The sequence below is a fragment of the Argentina silus genome, assembly GCF_951799395.1.
Source record: "Argentina silus genome assembly, chromosome: 3".
Lineage (NCBI taxonomy): Eukaryota > Metazoa > Chordata > Actinopteri > Argentiniformes > Argentinidae > Argentina > Argentina silus.
Window position 1 is genome coordinate 12,830,077 of NC_139657.1, and position 20,212 is coordinate 12,850,288.

Consider the following 20,212-nt stretch of genomic DNA (forward strand, 5'->3'; position numbering starts at 1 on the left):
GGCTGTTCAGTCGGATGTGACAATGACAGTGCATAAGACTTGCTTTTAACTGTGTTTTGCCTGGTTGACATGACAAGTGACAAGTTGTTGCAGGGGGTGATAGAATCGGAGCAACATTTCTTTTTTTAACACAAGCACACAGATATTTGATAATCACTCCAAAACATCGGAATACACAACTTCAGCACACAAAAGCGTATATATAGCACTGGGCACACACCAAAATAGGCACACACCAAAATAGGCACACACCAAAATAGGCACACACATTACAACACAGTAACCAGTCACAGATACTGAGCTACATAAGGCTTGACAACAAAACTTCCTCTGTGCTACATCTACGCTGAGTTTGTGATGTACAGGTTGCCACTGTCACACCCACATAAAAACGCTAATTTCTACACACAACAAACACTACAACTTTATCAGGTGGGGGATGGGGCAGTATGGGTCATACACATAGTGGTTGGCACACCATGATTCATAACACAAACTGATTCTGTTGGTTGTCTGCTCCGGTTCTGTCGCTTGGTCTCTAAAAACATATAAAAAAACAACAACACAAAAATTATTACACAAATTATGTATGAAGGAGGAAATAATGGAGATGGTGGGTACCTTAAAGGTACAGGGGATGGTGAAATGACACTGGCCTTGAGAGTAAAGAAAATGTGCTCCGTTAGTTTCTCATGGTAAATTTGAAAGTTTACCATGTGTTTCCCATGCTTAGCCAAGGCATCAGACATGGATGCACCGTCTGTATGCAACGGTTGGACTCTTGAGTAGGTTAATCAACATGCCCATGCTTTGTTTTTACAGTTTTAGTGTACTGTAGTTCAGTCTTAATCATGCGTTTCTGGACTTTGAATCATGCTCTAAGTCACCTCATTTAAGCTCTTTGACCTGCACACAAGAAAATGGGCCAAAGAGGTGTTGGATGCACTAGCTTTATGCTAGTGAAAAATGAAACATATGTATGCATATACTATTGAATAAAAACAGAGTCTAAACACTGATTGTATACAAAATTTATTTCATGCAAGGACTTTTATTTACATCTTTTATTTGAATACTTTTCAGTTGCATAAATGTAAAATACATGCATTTACCTTTCCCCAAGTATCCCCAAATCCCATACTGTACCCTTATGTTTTTTCTTAAATTGCATTAAGTACGAGCATATAATTCACCTGCATCTCTTTTTACATAAAATCTTCACAAGGATTTTACAGTGTACATCGATTACCACAGCAAGAGACATGATTTGAGAAAAGTAAATGTAAAACCCTGCCCAAATAAAATATGAAATTTTATTTGAGTTGCTATATATTTTTTTTTAATTAAGGTTACTGATCAGCCAACTAAAGACTTGTTAAAGTGCTTTTTTCCCCTCAAGTTTTTGTGCATAAGTATTAGGGCTGTAAGAATACATTGAATCATATTGATACAGTAAATACAATCTGATGCGTATCATAATGTATCGTTAATCTAAGTAGTTCATACTATCTCTGTAAAGCCTTTTTTAACTGGAAAGTTTGAAATAACAGCTACATCATTTGGGTTCATCCCCCCTAAAATACATTCATAGGCTTATTAACCAAATGTATCAACTAGTATTGTATTGGATCGTGACAAATTTTTAGATAAATCCAACGTAATGTATCGTTGCCTTGGGCACCATGTTGTATCATTGTTCTGTCAGAGGTTTAAACCCCTGGTCAGTACATATGTAACTGTAACTGTTTCATTGAACCTTCCATTATAAAGCTTAGACTGCACCATGTACCTAATTAAGTAGCCCAACAGGTAAATAAATATGTGAATTTGGGGAAAGGCAAAAAATGGCAGCTACATAAAACTTTTCTGCTATAGTTAAGCTGCTTCAAATGTGCATAAATTTAAGAAGCTTTAGAAAGAAAAAAAAAGCTTTTTCTTACATGTACTGTGATACAGTTTCTTGTTCAACAGCTTCTTGTTGAACATAATTTCTCATGCAGCTCATGCAAATGAACAGTTTTGCTTCTGTTGACAACACATGTATCATCATCACTAGTATCATAGGAATCGTCATCATTTCCTCATTGTAATCAGAATCTGCCACTCAGACAAGTCTCATCAGGGTTGCACACATGTAATTAGAACGTCTCCACTTTGCAACGAAGAATGCACTTAATGTGAGGTCGCTCAACCACTGGCAGCTGTGCTCTCTCAGTAAGTTTGAAGGTTTAAGAATGACCATTGTAAAATTAGCAAGGGTTACATCTTATGAAATAGTTTTCTTTCACAAGTTTTCAAAAGCAGATGAGAGAGATATAGACAAAAAGTATGAGAGATCAAAAGCAACAGAGCAACAGGCAATGACAAAAAGGTAGACAGGAAAAAGAAGGGGCATAGCCTGCAGTCGAGAATACCAGTGCTTTAGTATGTCCACAGTTGAGGTGACCCATGCAAAGTGGCCGGTCGCAATGTACTGTTGGACATGATGACACACCCAAGCTAAACTCTTGGGGGATTTGTACTATTAGTACTCTTGGAAAAAAATAAAATAAAAAGAAAGCTGGTGTGAGGGCAAGAGTAAAGCCAAATCTGACGTAAGTGAGGAGAGGGAGAGTTACAATACAGTGGACAGGCCTTCCAACTGCATTGTGTCTGCTTGTCAACCATGCTACAGAATGGATGGGATGGGAGAATGCGAGTGCTGCATAAGACAGGGCGGGCTGCGGGGCAGGGCGGACACAGAGGACACTCCAGAGGCGTCCCCGCTCATGCCAGACATGCTGTTAAGGCTCCAAGGCTTTTCATAACCTTCGGTTGGAAAACAGAGAGCGTTTTGAGTACACTGCAGCGCTGGATCCGTGTGAAAATGGTTTGGTGTTTTTCTTTTGTTTGTTAGGCCTGTTGCTTTCTTGTTTTTGTCTCCAAATAAAAGGTCAACAAAGACTTCAGTCAGGTCAACAATGTTATTCTTCATGCATTGAGTGCATCAGAAATTCAACCGCATGCACAGGGTGGTATTGGCGTAGTTTAGAGGAGTATAACACGTTTATAAAGAGACAGCTGGCACCTCAAAAGGTAATATGCATTCAGCTACAGTACAGTACAGTACAGTACAGTACAGTCTGGACTGGATCCTAACTTGAGAAATATACATGTTACTGTACTTGAAGGTACATTGATGTCAGTGGGAGTCATTGTAAGATCCGGCCCATAATGCCTTTTAGAAGTACTGTACCAATTAAAATACAGATTGGCTTTTTTTTCTGATGAAGCCTAGAAACAGTTGGAATAGAGTGAATATGCTACGTATGTCAGTACATTCTAGGAGGCAGTCTGACATGGGACCTCAACACCCATGGTCCGTGTGTTGTGCTCCATCACCATGCTGATAACACCCTTCAGCAAGACATGGCATGCATCATTATGCTCAAGACCAGCAGACTCATAAACAGGGTCAGCATTGATTCTTATTATTAAAACACACATACTGTATACATACGTGATACACATACACATACTGTACTGTAGGACATTAACACTTTCTTGTGTTTTAAACAGCACATTGTATTTCATATAAAACTCTGAAAATAGTTGTCGTACTTGTAAACAAATTGAGTATGTATGTATGGTATAAAAAATGGTACAAATGGGGCAGTTCTTTCAGTGATTGTGCTTAGGTTTGAGTTTCAGTGTGAGTTTTAAGAAAATATACACTCAATGGTGTGGTTGAAGAGACAATGTTGGTTTGAAGGTTTTAGGAGGTTAGTTGATATGTATGTGGTTGTGAATAATAAAGGTGTAATAACATGTGCAATAACATGCCTATAGTGTCAGTGTTTGGTGGAGCCCTGTGATTGGCTGTTCCAGTACGTACCCCTCCTCACTCTTCCCCCTGTATGGTTGGGCCGTTCAGCAGTGGTCACGAGGAAGCAGGGCCGTTCTCTCTCACTGGGGCTGAAGATCTCCTCCGGTGATATGGCCTGGTCTATGTGGGGACAGTCTTCATTGGCTAGAGCTGCGTTAGCCGCCTCCCCATTCAGTTTGGAATCTTCAAACACACAGAAGGTGCAAACAAGAAGATGGAACATTTATATCAAGGATTTCCTGAAATCTTGTTTATCTTTATGGTAAACATACAAGTTACTGGGACTGGAACAACTACAAGGAGAGATGAAATAACGGTTCATATTTAGTTTATTAACAATCAATATTAGTAGTGATTTGTCACAAGTCACAAGTATAGTTTGAAGCATGCATGATTATTTCTGTAGTGCCCATTGGTGCTTCATTATGGTCCAAGAAGGACTCAGATGGTTGGTGGGTGTAATGATGGTATTTTAGTATGGCATGTGGGATGATGTGTCCTTTAATGGCTTCTGACTGACTTAAATCAGAAACCCACTCTCCAAGTAGCCCAATATCTCAATCAGGATTGGGGTGAATACCTTTTCAATTCCATCAATTCCTGAATTGAATTCCAATTAAGTAATTGAAAAAAAGGGCATTCATTTTCAAAGATTTGGGCAGACTACAGTATATGTTCCAATAGTCAGCAACTCATCTGTGTGTGTTCTTTACATTGTTCTGTAAACTGACAATTGAAAAGCTTTGGACTTTGGAATTGAATTGGAAACACGTCCTGAATTGATGGAATTGAAAAGGAATTTGCCCCAACCCTGACCTCAATGGCACTTGTGAGTACAGAAAAGGATCAGCTTGGTGAGTATAAGTATACTGTCTAGAATATCACTATACTCTTCCATTCCCTACCACTGTGAACTGCTGTTGATAACAATAAGCTACAGGTATTACAAGACAATGTGTGACATGTAGACCGTCTGGGTGAGTGTGATGAGTCATTGCATTCAGAACTACAAAATCAATAGCAGAATTACTCATGGCATTACTCAATCTCCCTATTTTCTCCCTTTGAGTGTCAATATACTACAGTCATACACTTTATTGATCCCTCAATGAGAGATTAATTTGTTTAATCTGATATTCCTGAGTCACCTGATTGAACCACTGCGAAGGGTATAGACAAACAGTGAGACAACAGAATGATGATATGGCTGCTTTAGGAGATGAGAACAGAGGAGTGATGGGATAATGGGATTTCTGTATTGACTATAACCCATGCCTTCAGTTATGATGTAGTGTCTCTCTCATAAGTTACCTACCTTGAAACTTTATTTCGAAAACGTCGTCTTGGATAGCAATGGGACTTGTGGTTGGTTGTGGTGGTGAGTTTATGCTGGACTTTATGCTGGACTTTATGCTGGACTTACAATAGTTGGGGGAACCTGGTTGGGGTGCTCGAGGGATATGCTTATTCTTTTTCTTTGGTAGCTTCTGTTTTGCCATTGCCAGGGAGTAATACATTCCAAAGTTGTTGACAATCACGGGAACCGGCATGGCGATGGTCAGCACACCGGACAGTGCACACAGCGCTCCCACCAGCATACCCGACCACGTCTGAGGATACATGTCTCCGTAGCCAAGGGTTGTCATGGTCACCACAGCCCACCAGAATCCAATGGGGATGTTCTTGAAGTGCGTGTGCTCGCTGGCTCGAGGATCATTGGGGTTGGCGCCGATCCGTTCAGCGTAGTAGATCATAGTGGCAAAGATGAGTACACCAAGAGCGAGGAAGATGATGAGGAGGAGGAACTCATTGGTGCTGGCCCTCAAGGTGTGGCCCAGCACTCGCAATCCCACAAAGTGACGGGTCAGCTTGAAGATACGCAGGATACGTACAAAGCGCACCACCCTCAGGAAACCTAGAACGTCCTTAGCTGCCTTGGAGGAGAGCCCACTAAGACCCACCTCCAGGTAGAAGGGCAGGATGGCCACGAAGTCGATGATGTTTAGGGCATTCCGGATGAACTCTAGCTTGTTTGGACAGAAAGTTATTCGCATTAGAAACTCAAAGGTGAACCACACCACACACATGCCCTCAATGTAGGTGAGGAAGACCACGGTCTCGGTCTCCTGGTACACGTGCTCTACAGTCATGTTGTCCACCAGCTCCAGCTCGGTGCGGTTGATGATGGGGTTGAAGGCCTCGTGGGTCTCCAGACAGAAGGTAGAGATGGACACCAGAATGAAGAACAGCGAGGCCAATGCCACCCACTGACCAGGGGAGAGAAAAGGTAGAAATAGGAGAAGGAGGGAGAGCAAGGGAAGGAGAGGGAAAAAAGCGAAGGGAAATGAAACTAAGGCATGAAACTCCATGTAGTACAATAATAATGCATGCAATGTCATAAAGCCCAACACAACCATTCAAAGCAACACTCTCATATCAATGCAAATCAATCCATGATCTGTGGGAATATAATATCCCATGAGGTAAAGGTATAATCTCTCTCTTTTCATGTATTTGATTTAACTCTGTCATTGCAAAATCCAGTCTAAAATCTCAAGGGATACAGGCACACAGTATGACAGCAAAGACACCAACACATGTGACAGGTCATTAGAACAGATCCTAATGTCCACATTTAGCGGCAGCTCCTCTCACTACCACTGTGCCTAAGTATTTTCGGGACAAGGTCATGTTGTCATGATGACATCCTGGGACTTCCTGATATGGGCGGAGGGTGGGAGGTGGGGGTGGGGGATTTTGACCCTCTTACACCCCCCCCTCTAGTAATGATACAGAGACCTAAATTTTCCCAATGCTATTGTATTGATTAAATGATCACATTTCATTATATTTGGATTCTGATAGACCATATTTCTGAGAGAGAGATACGGTATTCTGTCTTAGCTATTGATTACCACCCTTCCCCTTGTCTCCCTCCTCCTGCCCTGATGGCCTATTAGTGATTATTGACTGGCTCATCTTTGTCGTTGGTATATGACAGTGGAGGCAGCAGAGCCCGTCCTCTGATTTCTACCTCCACCAGCCTCCCCATAGGAGAACTCCTGGCAAGGTGGTTTATTTATGGATGCCCAGGTGATGATCAGTAGAATTCTCCAGTGAGGCAGATTGGTCATTGAGGATAGAAGATGATAGGAAGAGGAAGTAAACTAAACAAATACATCATCATCACAGCAAACTGAAGGATGTGTCACTTTTAGCAACAAAAAAAAAAGGTTCTTGCCTATCAAAACATATCATTGTCTCCTGGGGATCTGTAATGATCACTATATCCAGATTACGGGGATATTGTACTTGTCTTGATCTATGATGGGTACTGTCTGGCTGGGACTGCAGGTATTCAAACACGTTCCACCATGCACTCACATCAGGGGTGGCTGGTGGAGGTAGGAATAAGAGGACGGCCTTGTGTGTTACCATTCCTCATTCTGTTCCATGCATTACAATGAGCCCATCCTCCGATTTCTACCTCCACCATCCTTCCCCTGACTCACATTCTGTACAGAAGGAGCTACTTCCCCTGCACTTCACCTGCCATCTCAGACAGTACAGTAGCTAGCCTCATTATAACCATGTCAAGTAAGAGCAACAAACAACCCATTCATGCATGAAGGTGTCATAATGAGAGTAGCTGCAATGCTATAGTGCTTCGACAGCAACGTTCCCCCTTGTAACCTGCCAGGCAGACTAATGATGACTGGGAAGAGAGTTGGTGGGAGACAAGTCAGGGCATGATGCAGAGTGGTGCTTGATATTCCTATGAGTAAAAGCAGCAACAAGCGCTTAGTCACCCCCCTCACACTTAGCATACTGACATACTCTACCATGCTTTGATTCAACAACAAGTACATGAGATTGAAAGCAGTCATTCATCAGAGAAAGCCATCATCAACCATTCATCGCATTGCACTGAGAAAAATCACTACAGTTTATGTACAGTAAGTCTGTTGCTCTTCTGGATATTCCTCTGTCTGCAGTGTGTGTTAATGACATCCTATCCATTTTACACCATATGTTTACTTTATGAACACAAGCCTTTAAAGCGGCTCATGGTGGTTGAACTTATCATCATCTGTAACACTATTAGTGCTGTCCAATGAAATATATAGGCTCCTTTCATCACAGCCTCTTACATGTTAACAGACCCCATCCCCAGTGATGAAAAAGTCTCTCTGCCACAGAGAATCAGCTCTAACCCACATGCCCCTCATCATTATTTAGTACTTCAGCTTACAAAGATTGCTCCTTAAATTAGGTTTCTTTGTCAGAGCAGTGAACATTCTGGCATATAAGGTGATCCCTGAAGGTTGTTTTGCCCTGATTGGATAATCTTCCCTCCATGTTCCTACTGTAGTGTATAGGACATAGAGTGAAGGCTGTGATAGGGGTTTTCCACAGACATGTCCACTGTGAATACAGTCTGTAATTAACTCAGATGCTCTGATCTAATTAATCCCCATGCTTGGTATAGCTCTGTCAAACTGTCTGTCTGTCTCATTTACACTCAAACATTTGGTTCATCTAATTAGTTTTCGATGTTTATCATTTTCCTGTTTTCTAGAGTATGTCATTTTCCTGTATCCAATGGTGATGCTTTTGGATGAAGGCTGTATTTGGACACACACAGTTAGCCTAACTCTTACTAGGTGGGTGATTACATGTTAGAGTGGTTTAGTACATGTTTGATTAGGTGTCTAATCCACACCAATTACACCAATCACCATGTTACAGCTGCTGAACCAGCATGCCACACAGCAGTCTAGGTAGGGGGTTCAGGTTTAAAAAGTGAGAATATTTGAGTGTGCAAAGTCATTTCATTATCGCAAATGAGGGGCACTGGCCTAGATGGAAGAGTGCCCATAACAAGTCCAAGAATGTCACCTCTACCGGCAACCCGCTTTTGTTTGGAAGTCTGCCATCAAATACTGCTGGTGCCAAAGATCTGGTTTCCCAATGTGCTGCTGACCTATTAATCCAAACTGCCAACATCTTAGGGACTCTCATGTCCAGGAGATCTCTGTCCAAAGACCTGTAGGACTCATAATAAAAATAAATGTAAAATATAAATAAATTTCCTATGCACCTGACATAATTCAGGGGTGAAAGGGATGATTATTTGCATGGTTATTCCATGTCATTATTTCCTTCCTCACTGTTACAGTGACATTCCTGCTGTGGAGACCCTGGGGAAGATAATTTCAAGGTCACGCAGACCCTCTGCTAAACACTTGGGTGGAGGCACTCCATTAATCTGCCATTTACCACCACAGCATTTACCACTCTTCTGTTATTTTTCCCCCATAAATTCCAGAAGCATCATAGTTATTTATTTTGATTACACAATCCCAGAATTTCTTGTTATTCCATTGAATATGAAATTAGAGATATCTGTACGCACGGACAGAGAGAAATTGACGGTCTTACTCACCCTTGCATATTTAGAGGAGTACGGGTCTTCAAATAGAGCCCACATGCGTCTCTGCCAACGCCTCCACAACCCTCCTGATTTGGCATCATGAGAGTCCCCATGTGCCAACCTCCTGGTCATTTCATCCACCTCGTCGCCGTCCCCTGGCTCTGCCACCACATCAGCCTCTGTATCATCGTTGCCCAAGTCAAGAAGGGCCCCTCCACCGAAACTATCAAGGGCTTCCTCTGCCTCCCGATGTTTACAATAGGTCATCCAACAGCATGGTTCCACGTCCGTCTCATCAATGCCCCAAAATGCCAGTTCCTCCTCGTACAAGGGTCCGCATACATCGGCAGGGCAGTGCAATTTACCTGTCCTGTAGTAGTTGAGGATATGTGCAAAAACGCCAGGGTGGCGGTCGAAGAAGAATTCCTCGATCTTGGCATCATAGTCGAAGTGGTTGGCTGCATCAGGTTCGGCGAGCCAGGATAAACGGGTGCCCGGCAGGGTGCGCAGGGTGCCGCGGTATGTCTGGTGTTTGAACCCTCCCACGTTTATCACAATGCGATCCTTTTCGTCGCTCAAGCCCATTGCGTCCCTTAGGCATTTCTCCAATAAGTTCCCGGCATCACAACGACAACTCTATGCGCACCGCGGGAGAACGCGTGCAACACATGCACAATAGGGGATTAGGGGAAGGAGGAGACGATTGTACAGGAAAACAATGCACAAAGAAATATCTGCTGTTACACACAGATTTTGAATGATAGATGTATAATTTAGCATAGGCCTATATGTCCACTGATGCAAAATGCCCAAATGCTCGGCTACCTGTCATGGAAGGAAATCATGAGCGCTTAGCTGCCCAGACCTGCTGTAGGGAAGAATTGAAATCCAAAATGATTGCAGCCAATGGCATCACATTAAGAATGGACGTCACATCATAGTTGTAAATCCAAGACGTGAAGATAAAATGGCAAAACTGTTCTTCCTCTAATATGAATGGAATGACTCCCCGGTTGTGATTGTTGGTAAAAAATCTGTTCCAGCCTTTATGACATTCACAGCAAGGTGACTGCGGTGGTGCTGAACGGACAGCACCAGTTACTCTCGGAGACACCCTCTTATTCAGAGACCTTCATTTACTGCCGCTTACCTCCTTCCCAACCGATATAGCAATCCTCTTTTCTGTTTAGGGAGGCAATGACAGCAACCGGTAGATCCTGCACCTTTATCCTTGCCAGGTGTTTGTGTTTATCTTCAATGGGTTATTGTTATTTTAATGTATCGATCCCCTCGTGTAAGCTCATCAGGAGCAGTGATCCGTGTGAAGTCTGAAAAAGGCACGTCCTCTGTTCTGACCAGTGTTCGGCGGTGAATCTCTTTGAAAATCGCCTTGAGGATACGCCAGAGGGAGGGGATCTTAATACATACACCCTGCATACACCTCTATTGAAATGATACGGAGCATGCCCAGTGAACACACTTGTTTTGTTTAAATGGATTGTCAGAGTTCTTGCATTTACCAATTTGCTTGCTTACCTCCAGACCCCCCGATTCATTGTCTCCATGACGCCGTGTATAGTCAATGGAACAGTATTTCAGTATTCTGGGCCGTGTAGACTCATCTTTCAAGCTCAACTAGGAGGCTTAGGTATGACCCTGAATCATCATTCATGCATAACCCACTCTATCGAACACATACAATCATTCATATTTTTGAAAATGTATTGATATAATTAGGGTTATCATTATCACAACATTTGGGGTAAAGTGTGTAATGAGGTTGGTTGCATCTTTATAATCATTATGCTATACAAAAGAGGCTGATGCCACAGTTTCTGAATTCAGTTCCTGTTGAACGTAAAGCATGTTCGTGTGTTATTATCAAAACGGCCAACAGAGAGCGTTATTGCCCCGTTCCCTTTGACTTGTAGTTCCTGAGCTCTAATTATATGTATTTAGAGAATTACCAGTGACATGGGAAGGCGTTCCGCATTTTATAATTGTTTCTCTGTCTGAAAGATCAGAGGAATCCTGATGTTGTAGCCTAATGGCAGTTATAATAGGCTACAAATAATATAGCCTAGTAAATACATAGTGTGGGCACCTCTTTGACTGTAAGTAATGAGAAAGGGCTTTGCCCTAAAATGTCTGAAAATGAATAACTGAAGGAAGACAAAACTTACTAAAACCGCCTTAGTTGAATGTTGCTATATTGAAATTGCACAAAAATACCGGCGGCATCCTGAGCTCAAGATCCTGTGGTCTGTGGATGAGGAGACCACTCTCCTTGTAGGCTACCAGCATCACTTGGTGGGCAGTCTCCGTCTCGGTTTTCACTCTTCATTTTAAGGAGGAGTTTGTACCCAATTTAGATGAATAGACTCCGAGGTTTCTGTCAGAGATTGGAGGTCTTTGAATGAGAATCTTTATTTCCACTCTGTGAGACTTGGACACGACTAGAATCAACACGCACATTTTTATTTTAGCCAAAACGAGGACCTGAACACGCGCATCATGGCTTTGGCGGGCTGCACGAAGTGTATTAAATACATGTTGTTTTTCTTTAATTTTGTTTTCTGGGTGAGTTGAGTAATTTACTTTATACAGTTGAAATACAGCATTAATGCAATCTGTAGTTCATAGTTCGAATAAAATCGTTCACTGACTCTGCATTATGCATTATGAATGTTTTTGTATAATGGTACAGTGAACTGTATTTTGTGATACTGTATCTTCTATATTGCCTTATCTGTTTTGGCTCTGTAAGCATGTAGTGTAGGTATTATTATTCCTTGCAATGTTATATTTATGTGAACGTCACATACTGTTTATGAAAGATCTAAGTGATTATTTTAATGTGTAGATAGAAGAAGAGGTGCTACGGAGTTCCCAGTCCTGGTATTAATTATGCTCCCCTGGCTGTCTGGGGCTATTCTTGTGAGGGGGGCAGCAACATCAATAGACGGGGAGAGAGCACACAAAGCCAGTGCTAGGGCAAGTTTAAATGCGTTTGCCTATGATCAACAGTTATTTTCTGGTTGGTTGATTTTCTTGCATGGTGGCCTTAAGAGTATGGAGACCCACACCCACGGCCATGTGATGGGCTCAGTCCCCACAGCTTTCTCACGACCAGGGGGGCTGGACATGGACACTAAAGCCTCACTCCAGAACTCAGTGCCATTCCATTCTGAAAAATCCATGGTTTTAAAATCAACCTCATAGAATTAGAGGTTGATTTTAAAACAATTTTATCTCACTGAAACATTCATTGGGTGTACTGGTGTAAGTACTGGTGAATTTGTTGTGGAAGAAAAGCATTTGGGAGTGTGGCTCCATCCAGTTGTTAACAGATGTGGCAGCCGAGAGGGATCAGGAGATGGGGCAACACAGTTGTTGGGGGAGGGGAGGAAGTGTTTCCCACCTTGACATTTCCTTTGTTCACAAATGTTTGTCAAACTGTAGCTTTGGCCACCTTAGCTATTTGATAGTATTTATATTAATAGAGCTGCACTCTTGTACACTTCACAATTACCCTGGCATTCACCTGCACTAAAGAAGTTCATTTTCAGGGTCTCCCTCTTTTCTTTTTTTTTTACAAAGGAAATGTAGAGTCATGAGGAGAGATGTGGGGGGACGTTTGCAGAGGCTAGTCCCACCCCCTGTTATCCGTCTGCCCACCCTTCAAGGAGAATTACACACTACCTCAGGAGTCATGCAGATGTAGACCATGCTTTTACTACTATGGTTCCACCGTTGTCTTCTTACGAGGTCCAACATACCCACATAGTATCACTTTTTCTCTTTCACTCTTTACTTTTCAAAAAGTGTAATTTAAGTGAATTTTTAACTTGCTTTTACTTCAACTGTTGAACAAAAAATGCTCCTTATCATTATGTGAAATCAACACACATAGCCAGCATATCCTGGACACTGGCATCACTTTGATTGAGTGCTTCCTCTGGGGTTTTTTTTGCTGGTAAGAATGTCACAGTGAATACATTGGAAGCCCTGTTTTTTTCCTCACTTCACCATTTTCATGCTGAGGATTCAGTTTCCTGTTTCTTGGGGAACAATAGAGAGCCGTCATGAGCAAAATGTGCTGATAGCTTCTCATATAGAGAGGACACTAATATGACCCATCATGACCTACTCTACTTCGCAGCAGATTCTTATAAAGACAAGCTACTTTGGAACAAATAGCTTCCTCTTGCTTGTTACATTCATTCAGAGTAAGATAGCACAAGTCTTGTCTCGTTGGTTTAAACTTACTCCTGCCCTATGAAAGTATTATAAATCATAAAACATGCAGGTTCTCAATAATTAGTGTGTTTGAGTTCATAGTGAAACTAATTTAGAAATGCTAATATCCTTGAATTGGAATCTCAATTCACTTCCTGAATGAACAGAACTAAATCAGAATTGCATTTTTCCAGGTGACAAACAACGGTTTTCACCTCTCCGGAGTGCGTCTTTAATACTGTCTGCTTGGAGGCTAGTAACTGTTCCTTTCCTTCTCTCACTTTGACAGTTGGCTGGAGGTGTGATCCTGGGAGTTGCCTTGTGGCTCCGTCATGACAACCAGACCAGCAATCTGCTTTTGCTTCAGTTTGAGGGCCACCAGGCACCAAGTACCTTCTATATCAGTAAGTACAGTCTCAATATTATGTAATGACATTTTACTGTCAGTTGAATGTAATCCCATTTAAATCAGTTCACACACCTTTTAATGTCAGATGACCATTTTAGAAGTTAGTGGAGTTTATGGCCAAATTGGTGTCAACACAGCAGATTAATTTACAGAGACCATGAACTCATGTGATGGCCACCGCTCTGCCTTGATTGTGTTCTCCATGGATCTATTCTTCTCTATTATTTGATTATTAATTTGATTATTGTTTACTTTATCTCCTTGTCATGTGTAGTATGTTATTCTGAACTATGATCTGAGCATAATCTTAGCAACACAAAACTTTATCTGAGTAAAAACAAAACTTCAAGATGTTACCCATGAAATGGCATCCTGCTTTTGTATCTGATCATCATATTTCTAATGTTATAAGCAGTTTAGTTTGGGTCTGGTTTTTACGCAGACATTGTCAACTAAGGCATTCAGCTTAAGAGGCTAACCTCACATCCAGCCCTCCACACCACAGGAAGCTGATGTTATTAGGTTGGCCATGCTAGCTAACTCTGACAGAGTTAATGGCTGCTTGTTATGTTTAACATGGAGATCACGTGAGTGTAAGCCCCAGAAATAGAAGGAGCCAAGCCGACCTCTAAGAAAAGACCAGGAAACAGGACCTACGTAAATCCGCAGGACTCAAGAGTGGTTCTCTAAGTGAGGAAGGCACAATGATCGTGTTGTTACTCTGCTGTTATTCTGACACCACTGACCGCATACAGAGTATTCTCATACACACACACACACACACACACACACACACACACACACACGCAGGGTGGTGAGGAATCCTGAAAGCATGACCTAAGGAAGTCAGTATGTGCTGTCAAGTGTGAGGGCAGATGTTATGTGCAGATGAACTGTGACATATGTGTGTATACTGTTGGTGTTTGGGCACTGGGTATATACATACGCAATCAGCATACACAAATGACACAATCCACAGATACCGTAGCCTGTACAGGTTGATGGCACCATACAGGAAGTGCTCGACTAGATCAAAGTGGTCCAGAAGTGACCTCATTCGATATGGGTTTATTTAAAGTGCACCATGTGCTCAACAGTACCCAGGTCTGGTAAATCACTCTTGTAATGAGACTGTATCATTCAGTACCCACTAAATTCCTTGAGTGTGTTGGGTACAGTATGTTTATTCCCGTGTCCAGAGACATTCATCACCTCCTTCTCAGCCTCAGTCAGCTGCAGATTGGTCCCCAAAATCTACAGTTCATGACACGGTTTGAATGTTTCAAAGATCCATGTTCTCTGTTTGTTGTGGGAGCAAAATATAGTGTCCGCCCATTAATTCACATTCGGGCTAGTCCACTCCCATACTTACCCTCAGTAAGTATACGGAGAGGATAAAAACCTTCTGGAAGCCATGCTTTTTATAGAGAAACGGCACATTCATGATTGGAGAGGGATGGCGGTAGGAGAGGCCCACCCAAGAAAGATCAAGGGAGTTTTCTCTTCTTTTTTTCCCACTCAAACACACGCCCTTGCATAATTCAAATAACCTCGTACATCTGCTCATTACCCCTCAAATTAGAGTTTGGAGTGGATGTTTTTAGCTTGCTGGCACACCAAAGTAGTGTTTATGTAGGACTGAAAATATACTAACTCCTACAGAACCCCCTACTGTACTATTACTGCTGGCAGTTGTTACTCACCACTGAGGCACTGCAGCCCTTCTCAGACAGTGGGTTCAGGGGAAGTCCTCCGTATTTCATATTGGGACTGAATAGTGGACTAAGGGTCTGAAAACGTCTGACAAACTTTGATTTTGGGGTGAACTACAGTATCACTCTGAGTTGACAATTGTTAAATTTGGTGGTTTTAAAATGTAGCATAAATTCATTTATTCAAGTCCTGGTTGCCATGGTAATTTTCCTTTGCTGCTATAAACTTGTATAATAAAAGTTTCAGCCAATGAGAGGCATACAGTGGTTTCATTGAAGACCAGTGTTTATTGAATGGTCTTTTGAAAGTGATTTTACTCACTTGTTTATTTCACTTTTACCATTTAGATTGCAGAAGAGTACTTATTTTAGAATCTCCTTGTTTCCACTCAACATAGAAATAGCTTTAATTTCAATCTGCTTGTTTTCATCATTTACATGACATGGATGCTCTCTCATTCCACCCCATGTTTGTGTGTGTGTGTGAGTGAGAGAGAGAGAGAGAGGGGGGGGGGATGCCAAATGGTCTTTAGAGAGGAGAGCCAAGTGCAGTGCTAAGTCTTCAATTATATAATTGACTTTGTGAACATGTTTTTTTTATTTGGCTCCCCTTATCCTGGATTTGTTTATAAGTCCTCAGATGCAAGGTTAAGGGCTTCTTACAAGCAATTTAATATGTTGTGTGCAATGTACAGGCACAGAGTCTACAGTTCAAGAGGTAAATATATAGAGTGGGTGAGAGAGAGAGGAGAAAAGTAAGAAGAAAAGATTTGAAGAAGATATACAGTAGACTGTAAACTGCAAGAGTACTCATAAAGAACCACTGGATATGGAAACACAGGAATAGCTTGCACTGTATGTGTTAACCTGTTAATCCATTAAATTAATCCATCATTGTAATGGAATGGAATGAGTCACACGTGTTCCATTCCATGCGTTACAATAAGCCCGTCCTCCGATTTATGCCTCCACCAGCTCTCCTGCAATATACCCTCCATCATCACCAACCTCTATCTGTATCTCCTGTTCCTATGACACTCCGATGACAGATCATGATCTATAAGACTCTAATCTAAATCTTGGCATAATCCTAGGTCTCACACCCACACTGGTGCAATTCCGAAAATGATTTGTTCTTTGTCAACTCAATGATTTTGGAGGCAAGCTTGGATGTGTACCATTTGTTGAATGACATACCGGTACTCCTCTTGGAACTGTTAGTGAGAATTTAAGGGGATTCCATGTTGGGCAGGAGTCCAAATGTGTTTTTTCGCAAGTATTCACCAGGCTTTTATCCCTATGAGATTACATTGAGAGGCAAGAAATAAATGAACTTCCCTGGTGGTATAACATTGCCCCTCTCCCTTAAACACTCAATACCCTTCAAGCCTTAAAGGGTGTTGTCATAGTAATGGAGGGTAGTGGAAATAATGCAGTCTTTACTGCATTGCTGAGCCCCTGGCCCTGGCAGCCATTCCTCTCCACAACAAAAACATCAAATCCTGAAAGAGGGAGAAGAACAAATGAAGACGGTCGTAGGTCACTGGAGGGCAGTGAGGGAGAGAGAGGGAGAGGGCTTGCTGTTGGAGGGGTACAGAGGAGACAGTTAGGGCTTCTCACTGAGACTGTGTCTTCCTCTCTAGACTACTCTGTCAGTGAGATTAGATACTTCCAAGTGTGTGTGTGTGTGTGTGTGTGTGTGTGTGTGTGTGTGTGTGTGTGTGTGTGTGTGTGTGTATGTGTGTGTATGCGCGTGTGCATGTCCGTCTGTCTGTCAGTATGTGTCTATGTATCTAAGATGATGACATAACAACAGAGAGTCTAGTTTGTGAGTCGTCTTCTGTGGCCCACTTAAACATGCATCTCTGTACATGCATAATTTGAATTATGTCATGAATGTAGATGAAAATAGATAATGCAGAATGTTGCCAGTGTTGTCTATGTTGGTTGATGTGAGGAGTTCAGCTCGGGCCCAGTGAAGTGAACAGCTAAGCTAACTGCGTAGAGAATCTACACTTCATTGGATGTGACTCTGTACTTGGGGTAGAGTAGGCCTACAGGGAAATACAGAGGTTATGGAGAAGGAGTTGAGGAAGGCCAGGTCCTGCTGTTTCCTGGGGTAGGCTGGTGTTGGAGGTCAGAGGTGACTGTGGGGGGTTGTTTGTGGGGAGAGGGGTATTTAGGTGGCACTTCCTGCCTGTGTAGCAGTGTTGTTGCCCCCCCTCCCCAGGATCTGGGTGGTGCTTACTTCCTGTTGCATTACTACAGGATGTCCAGCATGTCATATCATTTCACAGGGAAGTCTTGAGAAAAAAAACAGGGTATATTCTGTGGGTGTTGGAGTTCTCTTACTGCCACCTGGCGGTGCTTTATATCTCTCCATCTCACTAAGTTCCCTCAATCCTCCTACAAATGCAAAATGGAAATACATTTGTATGATATGTCTTGTTCTCACCCCTTCTGTTCTCAGGTGTGTACATTCTGATTGCCGTTGGAGCTGTCATGATGTTTGTGGGCTTCCTCGGTTGCTATGGTGCCATCCAGGAATCTCAGTGTCTTCTGGGAACGGTGAGTGTCCAGTAGAGGGCAGAGCACTCCAGATTAGCGTGGCTCTCCAGCTCTCGCTCTCTCTCTCGCTCTCTCTCTCAGGGCCACTTGATATCCCAACCTGATGTCAGTGAGAGATTTATATGAATTCAAGTTATGAGGAGGAGAAAGTTTCAGAAAATTGACCTCTCTTTTCATTCTCTTTCAGTTCTTCTTCTGTTTAGTCCTCCTCTTTGCCTGTGAGGTGGCTGCAGGAATTTGGGGTTTCATGAACCGGGACACAGTAAGGAAGCCCAGTCTCTCTCTCTCTCTCTCTCTCTCTCTCTCTCTCTCTCTCTCTCTCTCTCTCTCTCTCACACACACACACACATACACACTTTTTTGCACTTCTGGTTAGACGCTAACTGCATTTCGTTGTCTCTGTACTTGTACTCTGCACAATGACAATAAAGTTGAATCTAATCTAATCTAATATCACAGAATAGTGTCCATCTTTTGTATTGATTTTCTGTCTGGTTCATACCAGTGTCTCAATGATCCTCCTCCGTTTGCAGTGTCACTAAAGCAGTTGATCAACAAAAACCTTTTTGTTTCAGATCTCAAAGGAAATGATTAACTTCTATGATGCAGCTTACATCAAGGCTGTGGACGTCGGAGAAGTCCCAAGCAAACAAGCTGCTATTAAAGTGCTGGAGGTTTTCCATGAGACGGTATGCCATCATACACACTTTTCCCTTCGCTCTGCTCTTTGATAATGCCCTATGACCTATGACCTATGAAAATGTCCTTGTCAATCCTTTTGAAAGTGAATACATTTCTGGGAAATGTAAAAAAGATTTGAGAGAAAAATGTGTGTTCCAATGGTTCACTGTAAATATGTTCTTTTGTTATAATGTTTTTTTCTTATAATGATGAATATGCCATACTGTAACTCCTGATAAATGGTGATTATTTATTCACTCTCACTGGGCTTTATACAAGGGCATATAGTTCCCTCAGATACAGTACAGTGTAATACTGTAGTACGAGTGTTACGCGCCAAAAAGTGAGCCATTCTGTGTGTCCCTACATTTTGTTGTGAATGCAGATAAGTGAAATTATGTTTTTGAAGTCTTATCGTCCACATGGAGCAGCCTTTTTTTACCCTTTCCATTTTTCAGTCTGGGCTGTACTGTGTTGTATGGCTCACGTGTTGTGTCTGCTGTGTGTTTCGCCTCAGCTGGACTGCTGTGGTAAAGGAGATGACTCCCCATTATTCACACAAGTTTCCAGCTCCTTGTGTCCCAAGAAGTCTCTGGCTGATGCTCTGTTGAAACCTCAGGTATGCTCACACATCATACATTGAATTGTCCTGGATGAAACGTTTATGGAAGCCAGCTGAAACTGTTCAAAAAGCCAATTAATGCCATTATGACCAGAAGAGTCAATGATTAATTTGTACTGCAAATATTAATTGAAATGAGAATATTTTTTAAAGTGATTTAGAAAAAAAGTACAGCACTTAGAATTTTTATCATGATCATGTGTCTGATTCCCTCTCTCCCCGCAGAGCTGTCACATGAAACTGAAGGATCTGTTCTCTGAGAAGCTCTACCTGATTGGTCTGGCAGCCCTGGTGGTGGCTGTCATCATGGTGAGTGTCACAGTGGTTAGATCACCACAGCAGCCTATCACAGTGCTCCTACTATCCTGAGTGGAGCAAGATTCAGTGGTCTGAACAATTGTTGAATAATGCCCCCCGCCCCCTTCTGTGTTCTTTCTCTGTAGATCTTTGAGATGATCTTCACCATGGTGCTTTGCTGTGGAATCCGTAACAGTGCACCAGTGTACTAAGAACGCAGCCATGGACTCAAAGGACACGTCCTCCAGAGATCAGCGCCAATGAAGGGATACTTACATTCTGTGTTGTGTTATTGTTCCTGCTACTTCTTTTGATATTGCAGGAGGACAGTCTGTACATTTTTCTCAGTGTTATTGAATAGGGACTGGAGGCATCATCTTTGATT

General features: G+C 42.2%; 2 protein-coding genes across 3 annotated transcripts; one reads left to right on the plus strand and one right to left on the minus strand.

Moving 5' to 3' along the window:
- Positions 1-40: 40 nt before the first annotated feature.
- Positions 41-9,884, minus strand: kcnc1b (potassium voltage-gated channel, Shaw-related subfamily, member 1b; the record flags this gene model as incomplete). 2 transcript variants are annotated; one of them, XM_083666978.1, is made up of 4 exons in its annotated part: positions 41-538; positions 3,875-4,065; positions 5,177-6,132; positions 9,312-9,884. In XM_083666978.1, 4 exons carry the CDS (start codon positions 9,882-9,884, stop codon positions 429-431), a joined length of 1,830 nt encoding a protein of 609 aa, XP_083523104.1. The 2 variants fall into 2 exon arrangements, with proteins under 2 accessions (XP_083523104.1, XP_083523103.1); XM_083666977.1 differs by lacking the exon at positions 41-538 and adding an exon at positions 2,669-2,808 and having other exon boundaries at positions 3,875-4,048; positions 5,181-6,132.
- A 1,832-nt stretch (positions 9,885-11,716) lies between these two features.
- On the plus strand, positions 11,717-20,112 carry LOC310802457 (CD81 antigen-like). Its single transcript, XM_083666823.1, has 8 exons — positions 11,717-11,879; positions 13,828-13,942; positions 18,130-18,227; positions 18,415-18,489; positions 18,803-18,916; positions 19,426-19,527; positions 19,756-19,839; positions 19,974-20,112. The coding sequence occupies exons 1-8, from the start codon at positions 11,814-11,816 to the stop codon at positions 20,037-20,039; spliced, it is 720 nt and encodes a 239-aa protein (XP_083522949.1). The 5' UTR covers positions 11,717-11,813; the 3' UTR covers positions 20,040-20,112.
- The last annotated feature ends 100 nt before the right edge of the window (positions 20,113-20,212 follow it).